The 21090-nt window shown below is 36.5% G+C and overlaps 1 protein-coding gene across 1 annotated transcript in view; it reads left to right on the top strand.

The window, feature by feature from the left end:
- The first annotated feature begins 10078 nt into the window (after positions 1 to 10078).
- The window catches only part of klhl4.L (kelch like family member 4 L homeolog), an 84544-nt gene continuing 73532 nt past the window's right edge, over positions 10079 to 21090 (top strand). The window contains exon 1 of the mRNA XM_018229935.2: positions 10079 to 11056. Within this exon, the coding sequence (XP_018085424.1) occupies positions 10638 to 11056 (419 nt within the window). The 5' untranslated portion in view covers positions 10079 to 10637. The remainder of the gene's footprint in view (positions 11057 to 21090) is intronic.

The raw sequence follows: 21090 nt of genomic DNA, 5'->3' as shown, positions 1-21090 counted from the left end.
GCCCAGCGAGATGGCTTCCTTTGGGGATGGGAAATTTAAATCTCTATTTCAAATTCCCATCCAGTCCCCTGCAGAGATGCGGCCAGCATGGCGCCCCCAATCTTTACCGCCCTAGGCCCGGCTTTTGTAGCCTGTCCACAAATCCAGGACAGAGGTCATCAAAGTACAGGAATTGTAACAAGCCACTTACAGTATACATTTAGCAGATTTATGACGAGTCATAATTTACAGCAAAATATGTCCCGTTATTTTTAGTTCACAGAGCTCAGCTCTGTTAGCTAATAAGGTGTTGAGTTACAACAGTGCGGCCTTGCAATCCATAATCAGAGGCACAAGGGAGATAACACACAGCGATGATATATTTGCGCACCATGTAAAGCATGTAAATTCTGAATTAACGAACCATCTGCTGTATATGTATTTAATGATTAAGTGCATTTGTGGAGATTATATTAAAAAATAACAATTCCACAGGGCAAAGCACTACTATTTCGATATTATCAATCACAATGTTTGAACACCAAATACCTAATGAATTAGTCCACTGGTAGAAATAATTTTCCTAAGGGTGAATACAAATGATCAAATTTGCTACCAAGTAAGCGTGTAAATTTCAAGCAAATAAAGGCAACAACATTTGATGTTTAAAGGAGATCTATAAATCTCATTATGTGTAGCGTAGCCAGCTTATTTGGGTCCAATTGATCTCTCAGGAACTGTATTGTGTAGAACAGTGACTCTTAAATTGTAGGATTGACATCACAAGGGAACTCAAGGCAGTGGAAGGGGGGATGAGGCTGAAAGCCAATTAGGAGAAAATTTGAGGATGAATGATTATTTGCTGTCTTGGTTTTCCCTTCGAACTATAGTATAGTATGTTTTCATAAGTGGAATTATGGGGAGGCCAAACTAAGTTTGACTGCTAGAATACATTGTCATGACTAGTGTCACTTCTAGGGAGACAATGTACATGGCACCAAAAACACTGTGTAGGTGCAATTTGTAAAGGCAACCATACAAATAATTTGTTGATTCCAGGTTTCCATTGTGCCTGTGAATGATTAAGCATGCACAATTTTGTGCATTGCATTTGTAGATGGGCCCAGGGTTGTTTATTTTTAGGGGGTTATTTATTACAGGTTGAGTTGTGTTTTCCATGAAAAATTTAAAGTTTCAAGGTTATTTTTTGTCAAAATCGATTTTTTTTTAAATTAACAATATACTTAGCATATGTGCCAATTTCAGTCTTAAAGGATATATATATATATATATATATATATATATATATATAGACAAATACAAGATTCCTCTGCACTCAACCCATTATCAATATATTTAAGACAGCGACATTTTGTGCATACTGCTACTGAAAAATGCCTTACCCTTTAAACAAAACAGGGATTGTTTGTCCATATATTGCAATATATTTAAGCTGGCCAACTACGTCAAAGTCATCCCATATCTGGCCAGTCCTATGCTCAATTTTCATCTGATTCATTAAGAATTCTATGGTTTAATTATACATTTTATAAAAGGGACGAATACGTTTTACCTGCAACTTACTAGCTGCTTTCAAAGTAAAACTCCCAAACTTGGCTGCCCTTTTATTAATTAGACACCAGTGGGATCACCTGACTATAGCTGGGAGGGGTGGGAGCTACAACATGGAGCTGGTCACTGCTCCTGTATAACTATAACAAACAGGGGAAAGTTGTGCTCACCACTATTTTTTAAAATCATTAGGCGGGGGTGCAATGAGGGTGTGACCACAAAAAACATATAGACAAATACAAGATTCCTCTGCACTCAACCCATTATCAATATATTTAAGACAGCAACATTTTGTGCATACTGCTACTGAAAAATGCCTTACCCTTTAAACAAAACAGGGATTGTTTGTCCATATATTGCAATATATTTAAGCTGGCCAACTACGTCAAAGTCATCCCATATCTGGCCAGTCCTATGCTCAATTTTCATCTGATTCATTAAGAATTCTATGGTTATTTTTTGTGGTCACACCCTCATTGCACCCCCGCCTAATGATTTTAAAAAATAGTGGTGAGCACAACTTTCCCCTGTTTGTTATATATATATATATATATATATATATATATATATATATATATATATATATATATATATATATATATATATATATATACATATATATAAATATATATATACATATATATATATATATATATATATATATATATATATATATATATATATACATACAAGGAAGAATGGGCCTGGTGCACCCAGAGTACTAGGTCACTGCCCAGGTGCTGGAACACAAAAATTGTACAATCAATAAAGAAAAGAGTCCGCACTCATGGGTTTTTGTGATGCAAAAAACTTCTTACTGTTTATTCAACGTTTCGGCTCCTAAACACGAGCCGTCCTCTTACTGAGGAGCTAGAAACTTATATTACTTACATACAAGACTGATACTTTACATGGATGTAAAGCAGTAGCAACACAGACCAGCTAGACAGCGGCAGGTAGGTGGCTGTAAGTTAAGACAAACTTTACTGACTACAGCTAAATTAAAAAAACTTAAGGTCAATTATACTGACTACCAATAAATTGACTGACTTCTAGAACATGAATTCATTATTTTTACTGTTTATATTAACTACTACTGACTAATTATTGGGCCCCACAACAAAATCATTGGGCCCCTCTAAATTTACACAGATTATGTGGAAACTTAAGTAAATTCCATATCAAGCAATGGCATTCAGAGTTGTGTGACAGCTGCAGGAGGGTGTGTATTAGAGCAAACTGCACTGACCCTCAATAAATTAAAAAGTCTAACTTAACATTTCAAATTTTTTTGAAAATGTGTTAGGCAGTTTAACTAACTATTAATAATAATGTAACATTTATATTGTAGAGCTTGAAGATGGCTTGCAATTAATTTTTGGAATTCATTTTGCTAACTACCCTAACACCTTTAATATCCATAACCTACATTCTTACCACATTCTTAACACTTTTAATATCCATAAGCTACATTCTTACACATGTATGTATCCTGAATTTGTATCCCAGTTTTGCTTCAATTTCCAAAGAACCTTAATCTTGGTCTTTTAATCAGTAAATTAAAGTTATAATGAATAAATGCATGAAAAAATGTATCTGACACACTAATGACTGTTTCAGCTGGACTGAAAAAGTATTTATACATCCCGTAGTGCTAGAAGCTTCTTGCTGTTAGCTGTAAAAATGGTACCTTTATTAATCTTTCAGCGTTAACATTTTGGTCCTGAGAGGATTTATATATCCTTATTGCCACTTTGGTGCAATCAGGTGACATTAAATAGTTATGAGATTAATCACAAAGTGAGTTCCTGCATACCATATTTCAAAATGTATTTTTATTTTCCAGATCGCTTTAAGCTTGCTGTTTATTATATTTCATGTTTTCAGTGCTCCCTGTCCCCTCTGGCTGTCATTTATATCAACAAGAAACTGGTTATTAGGATGCATTATCCCCACTGGATTCTTACTTGTTCTATTATTTTCCATTGAACTAAGAAGAAAATCAGCCACAGGTTTTATTTCTGCAGAGTAAGAACATCTTATCATATAAATAGATTTTAATCTATTCTAATAACATGAGTATGAAAGTATATTATGTCTTCTAACTGTCTAAGAATAAGAAATTATTCTATGAAGTGAAGAGTATGCTTCACGGAGTGATGAAAAATAAGGTGATACATTTTGTCCTGAGGGATTCTTTAACACATGCAGACTCAATCCTATTATCAACAAAATATTACAAATGTCATCTTTATCCCGCTCCTATTCTTTAATAATCCTACATTTTTGCAAAAGCTTTAGTTATCACAAAAAAAATGATAATATAATATTGTTTTTTTTTGGGTTCTGGGCCACCACTAATGTTGACAATTGGTAAGCTGGCATCTACTTTAAGAAAGCTGGACCAAGTTTAGTCCCCAAAGTGAAAAAATCTTTATACTTCAAACCCCTTACTGAAAACAGGCATGGATGACAGCCTGCAGGAGTTCCAAACAAAACAAGGGAAGTTGAAGTCATTGGGGTACCCTCCAGTTAATACAATTTTTAAAGGCAAGCACCCAGGTATCCCTAGCACTAACTGACACTTGCAGAAGCAAGCAGGTGCTAGGAAACAAGATATGATGGATACTAAGCATTCTCTTATTTTCTTTTTTTGTCCTAAAAGGAGCACCAGTCCCAGCCAAAAATTTGGCAACTGGATTCACTGGGTTCTACATAACATATTTGCGCCACCAGTGAATCCACTTTTCCTTGTACAGAAGTTTATTAGTCACTAAAATTTAATTTGCTAACCATCATACCAACAAAGGCTCTATGGTACATATAAATATTATTTTCAGAAGAAATAAAATGCAGTTTAAATGGTCTTGGTCACATTCTCTCATGGAGAAGATGAATAATACAGATAGGTAGAAGGGGTAGTTAGAATATGGGGATCACTGGGCTACTGAGCTTTCCTTCTTGTTTGGATAGGGAGCCGGTCAAAGATCTGTCCAGTGCGCAGCTTGTTGCCTCCTGCTCTAATGGAAGTCAATCAAGCATGCACAGTAGACAGGTCTTTGACTGGCTTCCTAAATAAACGAGAAAGAAAGCTCTGAATACTAAATGAGGCAGAGCTTCAACCTAGATAAGGAAGTGACTTGGCTCCATTAGTCCAACTGAAACTGGGCTGATTGTCATTTGACAACAGGTGTTCTTTAAGAAAGTAACATTAATGGAGAAATGGGAAGATTAAAAAGAAATGTTATAAGAGAATAAGAAAAGGAAGGAAAGTAATGGGAATGATAAAGGCATGCACAGAAAACAAGGAAAGAAGGAGCTATCACAGGAATATAGTGTGTATAAAAAATGGGTAAAAGTAAAGCAGAAAAAAATGTATTTCAATATGCTGGCTGTTTTGAATACACAAATCCAAATAGACAATGAATAGTGCAAGCTTGTGTGATTGCAAAATTATTATTAATCTCTACAGAATCAACAGTTATGAGTTTTGTACATTTGGGAAAATGAAAGCTGTGACAGATTCATTAAATTATATTAATATTTTGTGAAAAATACAGTAGAACATTGTATTTGACTGTGAGCTTATTAAGTATATTAAGTTTTTTTATTATTTTTATTTGCATGCATGTGTAACTAATGATTGATGGCAAAGAACATTCTGGGCTACTCACATTGAAGGATTAGGTTTCATATTGTTTCCTCATTATAAGGTGTTAACAACAGGTACCATCAACTGTGTTCTTCTTAATCCAGAAGTTGAGCAGTGAGGACTATGAACTGAAGTAATGTGCTGGAAAAAGGTCCCATAGACCAGAAAACCCCAGTCTATAAGATGCCTTACTGGTATTTCTAAAGCTTAAACAATGTTACAACCAATGGAGCAAAAACATTAAGATTAAAATTTGTGTAGGGGATGAGGATGGCTTATTAAAATTTAGAAAGGGTCCATCTCACAATCTCATTAGATCTTTGCTGGACAAAACAGCAGATAATAGATACTTCATATCAGCTTTTGTCAAAGGAATTTGTCTAGTGCAGTAGCCACAAGAAAGTAATTTTAATGTTTGCCTGAAAAGAACCAAAAGAATCCTCTAAAGAGTGCAGGAATTCCTATATATCCCCTTAGTATGCTGCAGATAAGGCCCACTGCCCCAAATGCAAAGAGCATAGAACTTCCTATATGCATATGATATAGTCATGCCCAAAAGTATCGAAAAATTGGGAGAAAATAATTCAAGATAAAAACAGTTTCCCAAAAACTCCACACAATTTGTTTACTGGCCATAACAAACTTGTTCCATCCAGATCTCTGGAGATCGCTATTATTCTATGCAAGGAAAACATTCATTATGACTAGAAAGAGGCAGCTCCCCTCATAAAAAAATAACCTGCTTCTTATTCAATTAACGTATCTAGCTAGAAGCTGCCCTTACAAGTAAATTGTATGTTAAAATACAGTATACCTCATCTTATTCAACTGCAAAATATGTTTGGCTTTTTGAGGATTGGTCACAGCTTAATGTAGCTACTGCATAATTATTAAGACCTTTGTATGTGTACTGCATAAATATGTATCTGTACCCCTCCTTTTTACCTTCTATACCCAGACCCTATTTTAGTAAAATGTTAAATAAAAACGATTTAAAAAAGAAAAGGAACTGGAAAAAAAAAGTCATTGGTAACTAAACAAAATTAGGGATGTATGGGATGTAGCTAAGGACCTGGAATATATCCTTTATGTAGGACTCCATGCCTTAAGTTTAGTAATAATGCTCTAGCGCTAGCTCATAAAACACCAGGCACTGTTAGACAAAAGGACATCAGTCAGAAATTGAAGAATTGTTCAAATAGGACTCTATGGGCAAAGGAATTTCTATATTCAGAATACTGAATAATACATTTATGGAAAAAAATATTCCATACCTATAGTAAGCAGCATTTTGAGGTTATTTACACCAGTGCTGGTCGGGTTCAGCTGATGAGGATTTGAAGGGAGTAAATATAGATTCAGTCCCATGAACTATTATAACCAATTGGCTACACTGGGGTGAATACTGTCACTTTTAAAACATTATTTACCAGTCGCTACTGGGGACTCTCTCAGTTGACACGCACATATTTACAACAACAAAGAAACAACCATAAGGGAACACTGCAGCACTGTAGAGACTTTAATACAGAGCTTAACCACAAAATAATTGTATCCTCTATAGTCCTGTACTTAGTGAAACCTGTCCAAAGAAAAGAACATTTTTGGGGGGGGGGGGAATTTTCATCAAATATGTTGGCATTTGTAAACAAAGCAAACATTTCAATGCCATTATAACTGCCTTTTGCCAGGTCTAGCTATCCACACTATGAAATATTGGCAGGACTTTAAATAATCTACCAAAGAGAACATATACATTGCTTTTTCAGCTACACACATCAACTCAAAAGTAGTATATGCTAATTTATCAGGACTTAAAAAAATCTGAATATTTTATAAGGTGATGGAAAATTCATGAACATGAGGTTGCCAGCATTCACCTGATTAGATTTCCTAATGAGTGCTTTGCTCACATCAAGCCAAGACTCCAGCATGAAAAAACGAATTAAAAATAAAAGACCATGCCTGCTGTACATTAATTAAATTATGCTTGTCATGGTCCTATTTCACCTAAGGGCAGGCAAACCAGTGGATAAAATAATAGCATCTTTGCATTTCTTCACATCTAAATATTTCATCAAAAGGGAATGTACCCAATGTCAAATTAAACTTAGAGCAGTTGAATGTTTCCCATTTGGAGAGAAATCTAATTCAAGCAATAAAAAAACGAAACAATAGTTTAGATGTAAGAGGCAATAGAATGTTTATTTACTGACACATCAGTTTTAGATATGCAATGGAAAAAAAGTCTACCCTTTATATTATAAGCAAAACATTTAACCAACATTGCTTTGCACAGCTTTCCCCTAATGACTGGCATGACAGTTGCAATAGAATGTAATCATAGCTGTTTATACTGTTTATCAGAACTGTTTTTCACAATTAGCTTCTACATCTCTAATCTAATTGATGTGCACCCCTAATGCAAAGGTTAAAGGATGCATCAAAGCATATATCATGTCAGTAATAGATAGCTATATTATGGCTCTGTTTTGCCCACAAGGGTGATATCCACTGTGCAAACAGATGGTAATAAAATAAAAAAGTGCAGGTAATAAATAAATGCTTTATTCTGTGCAAAAACAACCTAAAAACAACACACATAAGAATAGATGTCTGATTTCAGACATACACTGTGCAGATACTATTTACTTACAATATTTTAATAACACTATATATAAATATATATAATATAAATAAAAGGATTTCCATATCTCTATTTCAAAAACTTCACCCTGGATTTTTATGAAGCTGCATACATCTACATTGGTGACAAACAATTTTGAAAGTTTTTTAGTATATGTGAGCTATGCTGATCCAAATTATTGAAAAACTAATTTTTCAGAAAACTCCCAGCCCACAAGCTGCCAGTTAATAGATCCCATACCTGTATAAATAGATCAGCATGCCATTATCAGGATTTGCACAACCAAAATAAAGAAATTTATTGGATTAGTCCAACGTTTCAGTCACTAAATGTTTGACCTCAGGGACAAACACCATCACTTTAAATTCCCTTGGGATTTCCTGACATGCATGACTCTATGAATGTGTATTTGGACTAATTCAGAGGAAGGGGGGGAGAACAATTGGCTTACCCATCTATCTGATCTGCTATACACATGGGCTATCCTGTTTATGCTATATGTGTTCTGTCAAGCATACGTCCAAACCCCAATGCCTCTGCATTGGTTAACCTTCAATTTTATATAACCTACACTCAGCAGGAACAAGGTCTACCAACTGAGGTGCAAAGAAATGAAGGAAGCACAGTGAGATTGTTTCATTTCATGTTGCAAAATGTCTGGAAAATATGTGAAGAACAAGATATTATTGGTCACCGATGTAGAAATATTTGGGGACCTTGTTTCACAGAAAACAGTGGAAACAGTTCCGTTGTTTTAATATTTAAACTAAGCCAGCTGCTGTCATTGTGTGAGGCCCTGCTACACCAATGATTATACCACCTTTGAAGCAAAACATTCTGGCGTTGCTCATTTTGCTCCAGAATAGTCTTATGTGCATATTTGTATTTATTATTTAGATTAGTATCAGTGTAAACACACTCCTATGAATGATGCAGTCATCCACAGAAAGAATGGAAACAGTGTCCTCTGTGATCAAATAATCATGAATGATGAGAAAACTCTTGCCTAACCATACTAAGCGTGTAATTATCAAAGCATTTATTAGACATTGGTGCCCATAACATGTTAGTGTAGAGTTTCTTCAATTAAAGGGCAACTAATGTATAACTTGTCTGATTTTGACCTTGTATAGGACTGATGCTTGCTTTTACATTACAACAGTCACAGTCATTAAGTGTCTGTCAATCTAGAGATTCCATTTAGCCCTATTCATGTATTGTGGTGAAGGTACCCAGAAATTATGGAGTAAAGTGGAATTAGACAAGTATAAGACCACAAAGTAAAGGTAAGTCCACACATACAGTATAAGGCTGTCTATACAGAGAGAACATAGGGGGCCACAAGTTTTGCAGTATGAGGCAGCTGCCAAAGAGGAAATTGTGGCAGCCCTTTGCAGAGTGAACAGAACTGATAGTGGAAAAAACAATGCTTGTCCTAAAAAAATAAAACCTAATATTATTCATGTTACATAGCAGGAGTTTGCCACCTGGGGGGGTCTGCAAATGTATCTTTATATATCTGTATGAATACATTTTTGTCTGTGTAATTTGTCAATGTGGATATCAATAAATAAACAAAGAACAGGATAAAAGGCAATCTTTTCAAGCCATTGGAAGCTCATGTACTTTGGGCACATATTTTAGCAACACTTTAATGGAGTCCATTTTCTCCAAATACACTACTGAATAATTAATGAAATACTAATTTTCTTAGACCCTGTCACCAGTGGATGGAGATTTGATCTGGAGACAAATAACAACCACGTGTTTGTTTGGGCACACAAAGATGGCCACTTTCTGCAGAGACAGTTTTGGGGTAGGTTCCAGAAGGAGCTTTCCTTGTGCCCTCAGCAAGACTGGGTGTCCCTTCAGAGAATTATCATATATCAGGCTGCTTCCCTCCTGCTTTTGTTAAACTATATCCCCGGGGCATTCTGTTGTACTACAACATCAGTTGGACGGTTGCATTTCCTATTTACATATCCTTCCCAGACCTCTTTCCAATCCTGATTTGCCTCACGGTTCCTAAATCACACATTGCATACACTGGGTTTTCTCTAGGAGCATTAAACACGGAGTAAAGATAGAAAGCTGAAACATTGACTCATAATCACCTTTCTCATGTGTAAGCAGAGTGCACGTGATTAAACTTCACGCATAGCTGGGGATAATAGAGCTGAGCATTTATTCCTGAATCATCACAAACACAAGAGCTACAGAGGGATGCAAGGTGCACCAACTATTCATCTATTCCCGGAGTGAAGCATACATTTTGTTCCACAGAAGCAGAGCCTTGCTATTGTCAGGCTGCTGCTACATTGGGATGTGCTTTCTCACTTCTTAAATTGCAGTGTGAGTAGAGAGGAGATCATGTGAGCTCAGGCTGTGTATTGTGCTGCCTGTGTAACAGAGCTGCCAGTGTGCGAGCCCAGCATTGAGCTGAGGAGTATTCTAGCAGCTATTTTCCTCTCCTCCTGAGCTGATTTACTTGTTCAAGGTGTGACCTCATCACCCTGTCAGTTTGGAATCCCACCTCCACATTTAGCACTAGCCTTGTATGGGACTGAGGTGCCTGCAGCATGCTACACAGGGACACGTGCTATTTGCAGGTTCTTTTAGGAGGCAGAGGAGACAGACAGAAAGGCTACCAAGAAAGGATTTTTACCAGCATTGGAAATACATCAGTGTTCTATTACCTCTCACCTTAGCCATTTCTTTTTTAATTCATATATACATAGATTAGATTGTTTTTTTCTTCTACACCATTCACATCATTTTTGTAAAAGCATGTCAGTATCTGGGAAAAAAGAGTTTGATGTGAAGCAGATCCTAAGGCTGCGATGGAGGTGGTTCAGCCACCCCTCTCAGGGCTCTGCAGGCTCCGGTGGCTGCCTGCAGCAGGAAGGATATGAGCACAGGGGGTCACCGGTTCACAATAGGTTGAAAAGCCACTCACGGGACAGGAATGGACTAAAGAAAAACAGCAGCCCTGTCCATAACATACTGGCACCAGTGCCAGGTCCAGCCCCTGCATACCATCGATCCATCCAGCCCTGGCAGCAGCAAAACCTGATTGAAAATCTTCAGGCAAGTGAGGATATTCCAAAGCCTGGCACTGAGGAGAAACTGGTGAAGGAGGAAGAGAGCAAGGGTGCTGAGGAGGTGCAGACAATCCCAGAGCAGCACCCCGAGGCTGCCATTGACAGGTAAGAGTTTGGCACTCTTTATAAATGTCATAAAGTTCTTTTGCTCACTTAATTGGAATCATATGGTTTATGTATAAAGTCCTGGGTTGAATACGTTATCATATTATATATAACTATCATTAAATCATATTTTTTATATTATGTGTATCATTTAAAATACAGAGTGAGCCATTTGTATTACCAGCTATGCCCTGGCAGTGACAGAGAGCTGTAATTGATACAGAGGCACACTCTGCAAAAGATGTAAAACTATTTGTGGCTGTCTATTCAGCAAACAAAGAGAGAAGATGGAGGAAAACCTGTTTGCAAATCAGCTTCTTCATCCCTTTGTCTTTTCTAGATTTGCAATTAACCTTGAGCCATATGAAAAATGGAGCAACTTTGCTTGGCTTTTCACACGGTTTATCTCCAAGTACACTACACTGGCTGTTTGGCTGCTTTACAGAGACAGCAATAAACTCAGTGCAACCATGGTAATAAAATGCTAGTTATAGAGTGAAGCTATCTTGATGCAGAGATTGCCAGGTAATTCGTGAAAATGATGCAGGTCTGAGATGGCAGATTCTCTTGAGCACATTCTATCCGGTTTGGAATGAAGCAGCTTATAGGGAATACAGAGTTTTATGGTAGAATGCATGCATTTCTCTTAACATGTGTATACAGAGTAAGACTTAAGCTTTCAAGTAAATATACCCTTAGAGCTAATTCCAGTTTGCATAACATTTTAGAGTAATATTTCCTGTAAAAGGACAGTGTGAGGAAGAATAAAAAGGCATATGATTGTTTTGGAGTGTTAATATATGCTTCATTGACAGCAGCCCTGACATTGAAGTTAATGAATTGGATAGTGTTTGTATACGTCATTGTGGGTATTTTGGACTGTAAAGTCAACTTTTTTTTGCTCAGTAATACTGAGATGACAGCAAATTAGCTTAACAAGCAAGAAGTACTTCTGCATTAGTAAGTCTGTGTTGGTGTGTAAGATGTCTGTAGACTTGCTACAAATGGAATAAGCTTGCAAAATGCAGCTTTTCTTACACTGCCTGAATGCTGGAGGAGTCAATGGTGTAAGCAAACTGTGCATGGAATGAGTAAGCTGATCATTAAACATAGCTCACTTCTTTATGATCCAAACACCAGGAACCAACAGTATTGTTGTTTTGCAATTTGATCTAATGAATGATCTCCAAAAAGCAGTCTTCCAGCTTGTGTTTACTACAGATCCCAGCATTCTGTGTTAGTAGCTGGGGAATACTGGGACATATAGTTTAAAAAAATATATAAAAAAACAACTAGAGCGCCGCAGTTTAAAAATCCTTGACCTTAATCGAGTCCTTTTATTGTGGTAGTAAAAAGACAGGATACAGGGTTAGTCAGGGATCGCTTTAAATTCCTTCCTTGGTTAATCTTTTCAGTGATTTGAAATCTGAAGGAACAACACCAGTTTCCTCTGTGTGTTCCTTTATCTCTCACTCAGCTCAAACGAAGGCTGCGTTACAAGTAAATACATTTTTTGTGTACAATTCCTATGTATACTTTTTTGTTTCTTGGCTGGGTTTTTATAAGGAATAGATATTTTGAGGCATAGCAGGGAAATGGTTTCTTTACCCCATGTGATCCGTTATGGCAAGCTTATTATAAAACGTAGAAAAAGGCACAGAAATGCAAATGTCTCATAATTGACTAGAGAACATAAATGCACTACAGTTTTTTTACAACATCTGTTCTTATATAAAAATGTTGCAATTCAATACTCATACTGATAAACATCTCCAGGTAACTTTTTATTTTGAAAAAAAACTTTTTACCTGTTTTCCTCTATATAAGATGCAATTATTTTTGATTTCTAATTCAGATACATTAATATACTTATCAAAGAAAACATAGTCACAATTGTTAACTCACCAAGTATGTGAGTTGGTTCAGGTGCACTATCCTGAACCCTCACATAAGGGAACAGATCCAAACCATATTGCAGTTGAGTAGGACCAATCCTCTACACAAGACGTGTAAAAGAAAGTATATTCAGCTCTAATGGCATAGCCTTACATGTTTCGAATCTCCACAGACACTTAATCATAGGCTCAGTAATATACTTAATCCCACTCAGTAAGAAAACAAGGAATGTCAGCCAAGTCCTTGATTAAAACAGATGCATATATTAGCTGAAAACAAACTTTATTTATGATTTATACATGTATAACATTGTTTTAAAATGTAGCTTTTTTAATTAAAAATCTGCTAGCAGGAAAACCTAGAGGGGGAAAAACTCACAGTGGAAGCAACAAAATGTTCATAACTGAACAGCAGTGTATGTTGAATGTACTAATGGATTCCAAGAGAAAGCATGTACAGGAAATTAAACAATCATTTTCCTATAACATGCCTGAGTTTAGAGTACATTTATTCCCCCTGCAGAGGGTTTGCATACCAATGGGTATGTTTGCCACCTCCAACGTCATGTGAATAAACAACTCTTTTAACAGGATCTAGAACCAAAATCTTTTGGAGCATTTCAAAACAGTTTAAAGTTAGCTTCTATGAGTGTGCAACTGTCACCAAATTGGTGTTATATAGTTGTGAAAAAGCAGAGGTGCATGAGGACTTATTTAAAATATATTACATTATATAACTAATTGCTGATTTGCCGCTATCTTTTAGATTGCCAGCTGTTTTTGACAGGACACTCTTTACCTATTGTTGTAATAATATTGGCAAATACCCTTGTATAGTTGCTTGTTTTTGTAATTCAGGCCCCCCAAGTGTGCTATAACTGCATTTACTTGTTCCAAAGGAATGATTTAAATTATTATAGTATTGGGAGAGCAGTAAATAAAAATAAAACTTTTCATAATGGCAATACTTGTAAAACAAAAAAAAAAGTATTTCTTTCCTTTTATCTATGCACTTTAGTTGCCCCAAGTTATACATTTTTTTAGAGCACTTTATGGTCTGTGCATGAAATAAGTACTAACAGTACAACCTTAAAATGAGCAAGACTGATATGGTTTTTCTTGTGACACCTCGGGGGGCCTTTTGGAAAGATCACACCATTCTCCTCTGCCTTTCTGAAATCCTGTGTAATGAATCAGAGATGCGTACAAGTAACTGTGGTGATGAGTGCTAGCCAACATAATAGGAAAGAAATGGAAAACTGATAATATATACCCATGACAATATTCAGTTGACCCTGGATTACTGCATTGGTCGCCTTGGGAGAATCAGGAAATGATTATTTTCGTATAGGTTTCAGAACAGAGTTTTTTTGTTGATTACAGCTTATGATTTGAAGACTGAAGAGGCTTTAGAAAAGAGCTGCTTTATATGTGCCGATGGAAAGTTGCACATGTTTAGAATAAAATCAATTGTTATATTATTATAAATTATTTGGTGCTTTCAAATGTTACAAAACGAAAACCCCAGAATTCTTTCAGCAGGTCAGCTGACCTAGGATAGGGCCCCAAGAGTGACTAACACAATAGGTTAGTGTAAAAAAAAAACACATCTAGTATCAGATAGCAACCAATAAGATATGTGTTTTTAAGCAGCTGACCAGTAAATTCTGCCTTCTAATTGGTTGCTATAGTTACTAGACAAGTAGCAAATTTTGGACCATGTATCCCAATACACCATAAGTATCCAACTAACTACTGTATATCAGCTCTGGGTTTACCTTCTGGGTGAAGACTGGTGAGGAGGACCCATGGGATTTAAAGACTTGCACATATAGGCTTTATGTTTAATACTGAGGTGCTTTGAAAGCTGGTGACCAAAGTGTATAAGTGATAATTAATTATTCCAGAAACACAGCTTTTCGTAGGCAGTGTTTTTTGATAACCATGTAGCTGCAGCATAAGGTCACTATACGGCACTTCTTAAGCTCAAAGAAGAACAATGTAGAAATTAAAATTTAGGGGGTTATTTATTAAAATCTGAATGTTAAAATCTTGAAAAAAAATTCGGTGTGTTCCACTAGAAAACTTCTGATGCTGCAAAAAGCCAAAATCCACCATCTTAGACCTGTCAAGGTCCTGTATAATGGGAGAGGCACCGATATCAATTTGAAATTTTGTTGATCTTCACTGGGTTTAGCCCGAAAATTTGACTTCTTGGGAGGTTTTGCTCAAAACTCGAGAAATTTGAGCAATTCAGGAAAGAAGCCCAAAAAATGTTAGCAATTCAGAAAAAGACAGACAAATTAGATTTTATTGAGTTTTTTAATTAATACATAAGCTAAAATCAGGCATGGGATTTTGGTCGTGTTGACCAATACTATTGGGTGGTATATATAAATATGTTCAATTATATGATGTATGTACACAGCGCTTGTTAATTCAACACTGAATTGTACTTGTTGATGTTTATTCTGCATAACAGAATGCCACTTTTATGCCACTTTTGCCTTTGAAGTTTTATATTTTTGAGTATGTAAACCTATGGATATATTGAATTATATTTAGTTACTCTATGTGGGGGTAAGTTTTGATTTCCTGCACCTCACATTTTGCTTCACTGAACATTTTGCTAAATTGGTGTGCCCTCCATCCATTGCTAACTTTGTATGTAAACAAATAAACTCAATAAACTGGCTTTGCCAGCCCAAAAAATGTGAGCAATTCAGGAAAAAGACAGACAAATTAGATTTTATTGAGTTTTTTAATTAATACATAAACTAAAATCAGGCATGGGATTTTGGTCGTGTTTTTTTAAAAAAAAATAAAATATGAGATAAATTCGGATTTTAGTAAATAACCCCCTAAATGTATGGTTATCTCACAGGAATAAGAAACATTACTTATAATCGATTAAAAATTCTGTACCTACACAGAACTAATGACGTTGCTCTTCACTATATGGTGGGTCCCTCTGTCCCTGACACCCCAGCTAGAAGGCACAAAGGGGCATGGTGCTCAGACCATCCTACCCCTCATGGCTAGGCCAAAGCCTGATGGCCACATGGCCTTCACCTAAGTCTATGGGGCAGAGGCGTAATGGATCCCCTACATCATCAAAATTCTGGTGAGAAAAAATACAACAAAAAATTAAAAAGTAACAAACAGGAGGGCATAATAAATATATAAAATGATAATCGAGTGCCATGAATTACAGCCCCCACTGAAAATGTTCCCAGCATCAGCCAGAAGACACGTTTGTGGTATAGGATAACTAACTACACACCAATATTAAACTTTTAGATGTTGCTTGTCCTCTAGCCTATATTGAATATCTAATGGTGTCAGCAATGGCTTGTATATTTTTGAACTCTCTGATGTGAAAATGACATTTTTCAAATGTATATGTGATGCTATTTCTAAGAGCTTGTTCTGAAATTCATAGCTTCTAATATCCCACTGTATTTAGGATGTCAGATGCATAAAATTGTTCAGTCAGTTTCTAGAAATGTAAAAATATGCATCACTAAAAATGTTTTAGTATGGCATGTTCATGTCAGTAGCTAGCAAGTGAAGCAGGCTTTTTTTCATAGACAGACATTGTTATGACTAACACATTTTATTGTGTTTTGCTGCTATTAAATTAGAATTGTACTATTTCAGTGGAATTGTAATTACTCACTTTAAACAGTGTTGTTCTTCCAGGGCAGAGATTGTAATTGTGCTTTCTACATTTGCTGTGTAGCCCCCCCCCCCCCTCGTCACACTCCTCTGATGTGAAATAGGTAAGATTAGGGGGCAGCAACCCCTGGAGTGACCGTTAGTGCCAGAACTATACATCCCAAAAAAATACAAAGGTGATGGAAGGTGACAACCCTGCCTTCTGCATCTGTGGATAAAAGTCTCTGCATTTCATTCTGGACTGCATGGACCTGGGGGTTTCCATATGATATATTATTGACTTTGTTCAGCCAAGATGTATTTATAGCTCATACAGTAAATGCCCACCCTTATACCCTTTACCCATTCCTTAAGTTGTAGTGGCTGCACGTTGTAAAGGAGATTCATTATTACCCGGTGATTTATGGCATTCTGTAAGTACAGGGCTTGATTGTGCCCACCAACACTGCTGATTTTTGCAAGGTGCAGGGCACAGATATGCCCTCGTATGCCCAAAACTCAAGTGCTCATCCGAAAGAGTACAGAGAAACATAATTCTGTGCATATTTTTCAAATCTAAATAAAAAACATACTATAATACAGTACAGACTGTGGTCATTTCATTATAAAGCAGCAATATTAGCGAGGAGACAGTTTATGTAAACATTTCTTCCAGGTGAATTGATGGTCTTGAGACACATAAGTGGATGCTGAGGATTGTCTATCTGGAATTAAATAATATACTTATTAACCCCACCTTTAATGATGTTGGTTCCTGTAAGGCCAGTGCCTTTATACAATTAATGGACTTCAAAGGTACTCATATTATACAAAAGGAAGTACATTTTTTTTTTTTTATACAGAATAGTGAGACATGACAAATTAATCACGTTGCATGCATTTTAACTAATGACATCACTTAGTACCCTTTATAATAATAATATATTATACATGTTATTTGTGTATCTGTTATACAGGTATGGGGACTTTTATCCAGAATGTTTGGAACCTTGAGTTTTCCGAAAAATGGATCTTTCATGTAAACAAATAAAATCTATCCATAGGTTCGCACGCTCAAAGGCAAGACTGGTATATACGTTTTTTTTTACTGTTATGCACAATAAACATCAAGACCAATTCAGTGTTGAATTAACAAGCACTGTGTACATACATCATATACTTGAACATTAAGGGGCCAATTCATTAACTTCGAGTAAAGGAATAGAAGAAAAAATACTTAGAATTTCGAAGTGTTTTTTTGGCTACTTCGACCATCGAATGGGCTTCTTCGACCTTCGACTACGACTTCGACTTCGAATCGAATGATTCGAAGTAAAAATCGTTCGACTATTCGACCATTCGATAGTCGAAGTACTGTCTCTTTAAGAAAAAACTTCGACCCCCTAGTTTGCCACCTAAAAGCTACCGAACCCAATGTTAGCCTATGGGCTAAGTTTTTTTGGTCGAAGGATAATCCTTCAATGGTTGGATTAAAATCCTTCGAATCATTCTTAGTATAGTATTTGCGCAAAATCCCAGTTGAATATCGAGGGTTAATTAACCCTCGATATTCAACCCTTGATGAATTTGCAGTATTTACCACCCAATAGTATTGCTTAGCAAAAAAAGACAAACAACAAGGAGAAGATATATCTACTGAGAGAATGAGAATAGCCCCAGAGTTTCGGCACAATGGCCTAGTTTGTGCACTTCCTATACTTCCTGGTATGTGACGTCACATACCCAGAAGTATAAGAAGAGCACGTACGGAGAACCCCTGCGAGCAATTAAACGGGCTATTTATACCTCCAGAAAATTTGACACACATCAGAATCCCCTTGACAAAGGCCATAGTGCTGAAGCGTTGGGGCTATTCCCATTCTCTCGTTAGGTGTATCCACTCTTTGTTGTTTGTCTTTTGTTGCTAAGCAATACTATTGGGTGGTATATATAAATATGTTCAATTATATGATGTATGTATACAGCGCTTGTTAATTCAACACTGAATTGTACTTGTTGATGTTTATTCTGCATAACAGAATGCCACTTTTATGCCACTTTTGCCTTTGAAGTTTTATATTTTTAAGTATGTAAACCTATGGATAAATTGAATTATATTTAGTTACTCTATGTGGGGGTAAGTTTTGATTTCCTGCACCTCACATTTTGCTCCACTGAACATTTTGCTAAATTGGTGTGCCCTCCATCCATTGCTAACTTTGTATGTAAACAAATAAACTCAATAAACTGGCTTTGCCTCCAATAAGGGCTAGTCCACACGGGGAGATAGCGACGCGTTTGCGGTCGCGGCGACAAAGCTCCGCGACAGTCGCCGCGACCGGCGCAGGCGACAGTTTTGTATGGGCGCCTATGTAAAAACGCCTGTGCTAACCACACGAGGCGATGCGCTTTTCAACAGTCGCCTGAAAAAGCCTGGCGAGGCATTTTCAGGCGACTGTTGAAAAGCGCATCGCCTCGTGTGGTTAGCACAGGCGTTTTTACATAGGCGCCCATACAAAACTGTCGCCTGCGCCGGTCGCGGCGCTTTGTCGCCGCGACCGCAAACGCGTCGCTATCTCCCCGTGTGGAATAGCCCTAAGGATGAATGTTATCTTAGGTGGGATCAAGTACATGGTACTGTTTTATTATTACAGAGAAAAAGGAAATCATTTTTAAAAATGTGGAGTATTTGGATAAAATGGAATCTATGGGAGATGGCCTTTCCATAATTAGTAGCTTTCTGGATAGGGGATGCAGTACTGTTCTGTTGCCTTATCTTCTTTTTGTTGTATTGAGATGCAGACTTACTGATGCTTATGCCTTTTACTGAGGCAGGACACCATTCCAACCAATTTAAGCGTCTGTTATTTGAACTAGTATATACTGTATATATTTACATGATTTGCCTTTTCTCTGTAATAATAAAACAGTACTGTGTCCTTGATCCCACTAAGATATAATTAATCCTTATTGGAGTCAAAGCAATACTATTGGGTTTATTTACTGTTTACAGTAAGGAAAGGTATTTTTATTTGTGGGTGTCAAAAGTTAAGCACCCCCAAGTGATTGCATGTACTTACCTTAAACCCGGGCCAGTGCTCCTATCAGAAGTAAACTGCACCGACCAGGGATTCTTCCAATGAGCACCACAGAGCTTCTTCTTTCTTCAAATTTCCAGGGGGAAAAGGCATGTGCAGTAGAACGAAATAGCCGTCTTTTTAAATGAAGTTCAACTTTTCCCTTTATTGTGCATTCGCAGCCACAAGAAAAAAGAAGAAGTCAGAAGATGAACGCTGGAAGAATCCCTGGCTGGTGCAGTTTTCTAATAATAGATGCACCGGCCTGGGGTTTCAGATAAGTACATGCAATCACTTGGGAGTGCCTAACTTTTGGCACCCCAAAGTAAAAATACCTTTCTTTCTCCTTTAAGATATGTAGATCAAAATCACATAAAGATCCCTTATTAAGAAAACCCCAGGCATTCTGGATAACAATTCCCATAACTGTACATATGTTTACTTTGTACACAAACACACATATCTTGTGGTGTAATGTGTTTTGTGCTTTCAAATGAACTACTGTCTTATCTTTTTGTGCAGCAAGCTATTCAGCATTATGTTAATGTGCAGATTCAGATAAGCATTTTTTGCTTAAAAGGAAGTTGGTGATAAATGTACAATTGCCTGGAAGTATTACATTTTCTGCACACATTTCTCCTGTTTTTAATATAAAATGTAGGATCAACATTTTACAGTTATTTTTTTTTTTGTTATCCTGGAGCAACTGTAAATAACTGATCTGTAAAGCCTGAAAAGAAATGCACTACGATGCAATTTCTAGCTTACTTCTACATAAACATGATGGCAGAATAGTTATCTAGCTTTACCCTGTTTTACATATTTGTATTGGAGCCATTATTTATTTTTTAATGGCAAATATTGGCATTTTCATAAAAGGGAGAGACACTAGAGATGACTGTATTGATTCATATGAAACTTCACTTGAACAGAGGGTACCATCTCATCCCATATGATCAACAGAAAGGAACTAAAATCATAAGATTTGGACAATGATAACTGTAAATTGTGGAATTCTGTGTTTGTTCATGCAGATAAATTAAATTGTTTTAAGAAAGGATAAAAACCATTTTAGGCAAATTAGAAACCTGTGGTTTTCCAGAAAACAGATCTTTCTGTAATTTGGATTTGAATATCTGAAGTCTACTAATGAATGTAAATATTAGTTAAACCCAATAGGATTGTTTTGCCTCCAATAAGGATTAAATGTATACCTTAGTTTGGATCAAGCACAAGGCACTGTTTCATAATTTCAGAGAAAAAGGAAATAATTTAAAAAATATATATATTTAAAATTGAGTCTATAGGAGATGGCCTTCCCATTATTTGGAGCTTTCTGAATAACGGGTTTCTGTATTGGGCATTTCCAGTAGGGTTTTTTACGTACCTCGAAAACCATTACAGG

This window comes from Xenopus laevis, chromosome 8L, assembly GCF_017654675.1.
Source record: "Xenopus laevis strain J_2021 chromosome 8L, Xenopus_laevis_v10.1, whole genome shotgun sequence".
Lineage (NCBI taxonomy): Eukaryota > Metazoa > Chordata > Amphibia > Anura > Pipidae > Xenopus > Xenopus laevis.
The sequence above is the reverse complement of the archived record's forward strand: the minus strand, read 5'-3'. Positions and strand labels throughout refer to the sequence as shown.